This window comes from Anastrepha obliqua, chromosome 5 (genome assembly GCF_027943255.1).
Source record: "Anastrepha obliqua isolate idAnaObli1 chromosome 5, idAnaObli1_1.0, whole genome shotgun sequence".
Taxonomy (NCBI): domain Eukaryota; kingdom Metazoa; phylum Arthropoda; class Insecta; order Diptera; family Tephritidae; genus Anastrepha; species Anastrepha obliqua.
The window spans coordinates 41,041,516-41,049,185 of NC_072896.1; the positions used below are offsets into that span (position 1 = coordinate 41,041,516).

The 7,670-nt window shown below is 37.2% G+C and overlaps 2 protein-coding genes across 2 annotated transcripts; one reads left to right on the top strand and one right to left on the bottom strand.

Moving 5' to 3' along the window:
* Positions 1-3,623: 3,623 nt before the first annotated feature.
* Positions 3,624-6,108, top strand: LOC129247426 (tetratricopeptide repeat protein 19 homolog, mitochondrial). The gene is made up of 4 exons (XM_054886553.1): positions 3,624-4,367; positions 4,444-4,607; positions 4,676-4,823; positions 5,725-6,108. Exons 1-4 carry the CDS (start codon positions 3,813-3,815, stop codon positions 5,971-5,973), a joined length of 1,116 nt encoding a protein of 371 aa, XP_054742528.1. The 5' UTR covers positions 3,624-3,812; the 3' UTR covers positions 5,974-6,108.
* LOC129247425 (protein catecholamines up) lies at positions 6,098-7,670 on the bottom strand. Its single transcript, XM_054886552.1, has 2 exons — positions 7,230-7,670; positions 6,098-7,178 (listed from the first exon to the last, which is right to left on the bottom strand). The coding sequence occupies exons 1-2, from the start codon at positions 7,579-7,581 to the stop codon at positions 6,244-6,246; spliced, it is 1,287 nt and encodes a 428-aa protein (XP_054742527.1). The 5' UTR covers positions 7,582-7,670; the 3' UTR covers positions 6,098-6,243.

Consider the following 7,670-nt stretch of genomic DNA (forward strand, 5'->3'; position numbering starts at 1 on the left):
ATACATATATATATATATGTATATAATTAGCGCTTACACCTTTTTAGGTGTTTGTTCGCAATTCTTCTATTTGTGCGGTGCGTCTTGATGTTGTTTCACAAACGCAGGGACCTACAGTTTTAAGCTGATTCCAAACGGTAAATAGTTTTTTATGAGGAGCTTTTTCATGGCAGAAATATACTGGAAAGTTTGCCATTGCCTGCAGAAGGACGACCGCTTTTAGAAAGACTTTCTATCATTTGATGTTTTGTGCCCGGAGATTCGAATCTGCGCACTTCCAAATGGTACAACGTTGGGAAACATTGTAAATTTATTTCCAAAGTCTTTGTTGTGTATCCCAAACAGTGTTTTTATTGAAAAGAAGTCAAAGTCATTTTTCTGACGAAGCTCATTTTCATCTTGTCGGCTATATTAATAAGCAAAACTCTCCCATCTGGGGATGGAAAGAACACATATGATCGTGGGGAAGCCAATACATCCTCAGAGAACTCTACGATAGCGATCAGTGATTGCTTTTGACAGGTTTACCTGATCTCTAAAAGGTAAATATATAAAAAACCAAAGGCTTTAAACTTTTGAAAATCGAGATAAATATAGCGAAACAATTCGAACTGTTGCTGAGAGGGAAAGCAGCTTTTTTACCATCAACACATCTGTTCAGCCTGCTACGTAACATCAAAAAATGATAGAAGCAAGATTGCCCCCATCAGAGAGTACCTGAAGTCACATCGATGCAGTTGCATGAGAGAGAACAAGAATTCAAGGAGTTACACAAATAACACGAATAAATTGCGTGACGTAAAAGTGTGACGTCACACACACAGCGATTACGTCAAATTCGCTGAGAGCAAAGTAGCGCAGTTGAATGGTACCTGTCACTTGTAAGGCTACTCAAACTCTCCAACAACATGTCTGATAAATTGCCAAATGGATACTCTGATTCGAGCCATGCCCTCAGCCAATTTTAGGGACGGTCAAGAAATGTACACTCGTCCGCGTAGGTGTGCAACAAAGCAAAGCCACAAACTGAATTGGCTGAGAACGATCTCATTAAGCACCCAAAGAGAGCCTTCATGGCTCCTAATAGTGGGCGAGGTGCATACAATTCGCCACAATAAAAGTTAGAGTGAGTGAGTTTAGAAATACCAAAAGTGCCAATAACAAAAATGGGATGCCAACCAATCAAAAGATGAGAAGGAGGCTGTTCTCATAAAACAATGCGCGTAATAAATAAATGCTCCTATAGGTACGGAAGACAAAAGTTGATAATGAAAGATCAAAATTAACAACAACAAAAGTTAGAGTGAGTTCGTTTAGAATTACCAAAAATGCCAATAGACACGAAGCCCAAGGAGCGAGGGTGCCAACCAATCAAAAGACAAGAAGGAGGCTGTTCTAATAAAATAAAACGCGGCAACTACATATGTACATAAATGCCAATACGCCAACTTGATATCCGCTATTCGCCATACACATGGTAAGGGCAACGTGACAGCAGATCTTCTTTCGTACATGCAATCGATCGAAGCAATACCTATTCCACTATGCGAATGTCGCAGAAGCACAACGAGCTAATACGCAACCAGAAGCTCTACTCAACAAATCAACACTCTCAATTTGTATACAATACATTGACCTCTACAGTTCGATCATATGTTCTGAAAAAGTTGCAGAGATATTTTATTACAGAAGTTTCATGACCTTTCATATCCAAGCATACATATGTGCAACGGCCATAAGGACGGAGATATTTGTTTGGCCAAGCATTCCTACAGCTATTTTCATCCGTTGCTGCGAAGCATGTCAAAGCTCGAAGATTCATCGTCATAGAAAGTATTCGCTAGCATGCAACGAACCATCTAATACACGTTTTTTACATATCATCATAGACATCGTGGGTCCTTTCTCATTATGCGGAGGAGAACTATACTGTCTAACGGAGATCGACCGCTACACTCGATGGTCAGAAGCGGTTCCAATGTCAGACATATTCGCTGAATCTGTCGCTAAAGCACTTCTATCACACTGTTTTGCGCGGTTTGGTGTGCCAGAGCGAGTCACAACAGACCATAGGCAATTCGACTCCGCAGTTTTTGTCACCTGCTCAACAGACAACAAGGCATGTATGCGTACACAACGATTCCATACGCCCGTCACTAAAACATCCTTACGATGAACTATACCTCGTCATTAAAAAATTGTCAAAATTCAAATAGCGTTTCTAATAAACATCGAAGATACCACTATATATATATATATATATATATATATATATATATACATATATATACATATAATTGGCGCGTACACTCTTTTTTGGGTGTTTGGCCGAGCTTCTCCTCCTATTAGTGGTGTGCGTCTAGATGTTGTTCCACAAATGGAGGGACCTACAGTTTCAAGCCGACTCCGAACGGCAGAATAGGGCAGAAATACACTCGGAAGTTTGCCATTGCCTGCCGATGGGCGACCGCTATTAGAAAAATGTGTTTCTTAATTCTCTCTATGAATTTCGTTCTCTATGTGAATTTCGAATGGTAGTCACGCACCAACCCATTCGGCTACGGCGGCCACTATAGTTCGATTACAAAAAGAGAGCCACCACAGCAACAACATAAACCGCCCAATTTGACATCGAAAGAAAACCTGTAACAACTAAAACAACAACTACCCAACCACATACTTTCTTGCCACAGCGTCTTCCGCATAAAAACGCAAACAAACTGTATTTGGAAGCTTTATATTAATTTGTTATATCACACACGGCACAAATCAAAAAACTATCAAGCCATTCACTGAATTTTCACAAACATCTAAATTCTCCTTCTTTTGTTTGTTTTGTATTGCGAAGGTAGCTGATGTCAGACTTGTCAAAATCGCGAAAAATAAAATACCTGGTTTTAATGGCGCCACCTTAGATACTCAATTCGCCTTGGCAGTCGTCGTATTTGATTTTGAAAGTAAGACTGCAACAACAAAAGCGATCATCCTAAACGGCAAAAAAAACTACATTTTGAGACTTTATATTCATCTTGTACTTTCAGAATTTAACACGCGGCACTTCATTTTCATTAGTTTGTATAATTTAAATATTTTCTTCTTTTTGTTTGTTTATTCGTAGCACTTATGTCACGGCGAATTGAGAAAGCGCAATCTTGTATTCTATCATTCTTGCTGCAGAGAACGTAATACATTAACGTTCTCTGCTTGCTGGATGCAAGACGTATCTATAGAAGATGTTGTGATTAGAGTAGTTGATTTCCTCTTCTTCCATTCGCATTTAATTTTGAAATGTCAGTAAAACGAAATGACGGAAAGTTGTTGTTGTGTTTGAATGCTCGACAAACTAACTTTATCTATTTGTCATTCATTCCATTCTTCTATTTTCTTTCCCTTGACAGTTCTAGTTTAAAAAATATTGTTGTTTGTCGAATGTTACTACCTTGAATAAATAGATTCGCCTTGTTGGAGTGCATGAGATTGCACACAACCAAATTGACGCAGAACTAAAGTGACGCCGACAAAATCAGCTCAATGAGATATGTAAATAAATTTTCTTCCCAAACGTTTCCTCTCTTATAAACATGATATTTGAAACTTTGATAATCTAAATTAAACAAAAAATTGAAATTAAATTTTTCCGCTTTTTATGCGAATTTCGTTTTGGTTCTTGTTTCGGAATGATGAGACAATATCGCCCGACGTCTTCGCTCCGTCCGACGAAGTTCGCTCAGCGATTTGATTCTGTTTATACTATTACGTTTACTTCATAACCTTTTTAAAACAGCTGATCATAAAAATTTTATTTATTTAAAATGAATTCGGTAATTTTATTTAATATTTCGCGATTTTTGGCTCAAAATTTAAAAGTACTGAAACTGCGTCAGAATTTCAAAGCACAATTACTGAACAGACTTAGCATACAAATAGATCCTATAAATAATAACGAAAATATAAAAAAATGGAAAAATGAAAGCATACATTTTAACAACGGATCAGGGCATGATAAACGACGTAAATGGTCCGGTTGGTTAGTGCCTGGGATGGCAGGTGGCATTGTCAGTGGTGCCTTCTCGTTCGGATTTTTCACTAATTCTAAAGACGAAGAATTACCTGAAGACAAATTGATAAACACAATAAAAAGATCAGTATTATGCATACAACGTCAAGAGTTCGATAAAGCAGAACAAATGCTCCACTTGGCATTGAGGATGGCACAAGATTTGCAGAGCAAAGAAGGTGTGACATATATTTACGACGTCATGGCGAACCTTGCTATGGAAAGAGAACAGTACAAAAAAGCAGAAAAACTTTTTGCTGATGTTATGCGGAGATTGTTCAATGACGGTTACACGGAGGATAGCGCCAAGGTATTTTTCATTATATATTTTATAGTAGTTACTAAGCAATTTATTAAGGGAGTAAATTTAGGAAGATTTGTTTTAGGTAATGCATATAAGCGCCAAATTGGCACACATGGCCCAGCTGCAAGGAGAGTTGAATAAAGCAATGCAGGGTTTTACATGGACATTAAAACGCATCGAAGAATATTTGAAACAAGCACCCAATGACAAGGACGTGCAAGAACTGCTAGGTCTTACAAAAAATTGGTTGATATTTATGCTGTTCTTCAATATTAACAACTCTCATCTAATGTACTTTTTGTTATACTGCTCAGGTTCGGCCAATTGCAAATGAAGTTGGGCAAGTATGCTGATGCAAAAAAGTCTTTTCAAGAGGCTTATGATACTCTAATCGAAGTATATGGAAGAGTGAACGAAGAGGCTATAACTATACTGAATAATCTCAGTGTGGCGTGCGTCAATGTAGGTTTAAATATTCCCCGTTATAATAGATATGCTTAGATCTAAGCTTGCCATAATAGTAATTAAACAACAACAGTAATTGAACCTCTTGGTATCTTTGGGGAACCTCTCTATCTAGTAAATAGTTAATAATTTTCGTAATCTTAGACAATGATGAGGTACGGCTGAGAACAGCTTCTACATACATATGTGCATCATCTCATGCATCTCATCATTCTGAATGTATGCCTCCAAATAAAATGAATGTGCTCGCAATTTTAAACGATACCAGTCATAATTAAATAATTTAATGAGGCCAGGAGCGTTCTCATCTGGAAAGTCGTAGCTTGTCTTGCAAGCTCATTTCTGCAGTTTCCTTCAATGTATCTGAATTATTTAATCATATCACTAAAAATTATGGACATTCGAATCAAGTAATTTCATTGATGTCTGGCCGTCCAAGTAAATATTTAGTATTTTACTTAAGTTTGTTTTAAGAAAAAAATTCGAATCAAAACTTAAATTGCTTTAAACATTTTGTTGTTATTAGTTAAATATTTATAAGAGAGAATTCCCAGCTCTGTATATAAGTTTCGATAAATTGTCAGGAAACACACAGCAAATTAAGTTACAAACAGTAACCGACAGTCCTTTCTACATCAACGAATTGGATTCAAGTCCGGCCAATTCAGATTCCATTAAAAAAAATCGCAACACGTTGCTTTTAATCTGAGTTACTCTCTCTCACGACGCAACTGAAAAAGTTACTTTCGAGAAACACGAATAAAACACAATTTAAACAAGCTATCGACTTTAAATTTTAAAAGTTAATATTGAATTCCCAAAACTTTATTACCCTATGTGAGAAATCTTCCTCAAACATTTAACATGTAAACCATTCAACGTTTTTTCTTACCAACAGTTGGAAGAGTATGAACTGGCAAAAAAATATTTAACGGATGCTTTGGAACTGGTGAAGGAACTTAAAGATACCGCACAGGAAGGTATACTTCAAGCCAATTTGGGATTAATTTATTTGCGAGAAGGTTTAATAACGAAAGCTAAAGAAGCTTGCTCACTAGCTTGGCGCATTGGCAAAAAAGGCAAAAACTTAGACGCTGTAGAACAGGCTGAATATTGTCTAAACGAGATAAAAACATTTGTAAAATGATAAAAATGAAAGCCAATATCATTCAAAAGCTGGCAAACATTATTTATATATACGGAGGCTCAAGGCAGTAAAATAAAATTGACAATTTATATAAAATGTACGTAAAAATAAACATTTAGATTGATTAAATTTTTACGTACAAAGGCTTTATTTATAAGGATTATATGTATTTCAAAGACATTTTTCTTTAATTTATGCTTAACAAGTAAATGGTTTTCTCGAACCAATTTAAGTGGATAAATAATCGCATTCACTATACACAAATAATCTTTATTCTAATTTAGCAATAAAAATCATCAAACCCACGCCTATAAGCATGGCTACAATCTCTTTAATAGATTGACCCAATTTAGTAGATTCTTCCAATAATTCTGGTAGCACACTGACAGTGGCAATGTAGATAAAACCGCCTGCTGTGAATGGTAAGACCCATGCAGTAGAACCATCTTCGCCGCTAGCACCCAGTAACGCAAGTGCAGTGCCAGCCACAGCGCCAAGTGCAGTTACTAATTGTAGCATCATTGCCTGACGTTTTGAGCAGCCGGATTTTATTAGAATTGCAAAATCACCGATTTCGTGGGGGACTTCGTGTAGTAATATTGTAATTGTTGTCACAATGCCAATACTATTTCCAGCCAAGTAGGAAGCGCCAATCGCCAAACCATCAGTAAAATTATGGGCAAAATCAGCGGCTAAATTCAGGTATCCTGTTATTTTTACTTCATTTGACTCAACGTCATTTTTATTTGACACAGGTTTTACTTTACGAACTTCTGGCTTTTGATCCTTCGCCTTTTCGTCAGCTTTCTTTGATGGCACGGTTTTTGACACTTTTATTGATGAATGACTATGACTGTGCCCATGTTCATCTCCTTTCAATAACCGTACCAACTTCTCAACGGCAAGGAAAGCTATAATACCTCCCAGTACCCATAGACCAACGCTCATATCATGTCCATGTCCGTGATCATGACTGTGTGCATGGGAGTGACTGTCATCGCCATGGGTATGCGAATGAGTTGAATGTGGGATTAAATGTAGAAAGGCATCCCCTAATAATCCACCAGATGCAAACGCCAAAATAACTTTAAGACGAGGCCTCATAGCTTCACTATTGTCTAATCGAATTGTATACAACAAAATAAATGGAGCGGCACTAATGAGCAAGGTAGACCCAATGGAATGTAACCAAACACTTGTCATATCTGAAATAATATATTTTTGATATTAAATTTCATCTGAATATGAAGCCTTACCTTGAGGAATTTTAGCTTTCCGCTGTTGATGATCGTGTGTATGGGCGAAGTGGTGATGCTCTTCGTGGTTATGGCCATGTACGTGATCGTCATGTTTATGTGGATGAGGATGGTGATGATGGTCATGTTCATGTGGATGATGATGATGATGATCGTCGTGGTCGTGCACTGGTTTAGGTTGCCTTTTGGGATCAAAATTTTCATTTGCCTCTCGTGAGTACTTGAAGCTTGGGTTATCGTTATGACCCAAACATAAAGATGGAAGTGATAGCATAATACCACATAAAATTATTCCTAATGCAATTTTCTGTAGGAATTGTCCTGAATAATGGCCCTGAATATTCGCTACCATGATTTTAACTTATTTTACTCCAGCAGGATTATCAAACAAGCGAGATGACTGTTCTCCACGTCACATCATAACATTAAGGCAGATGCCGG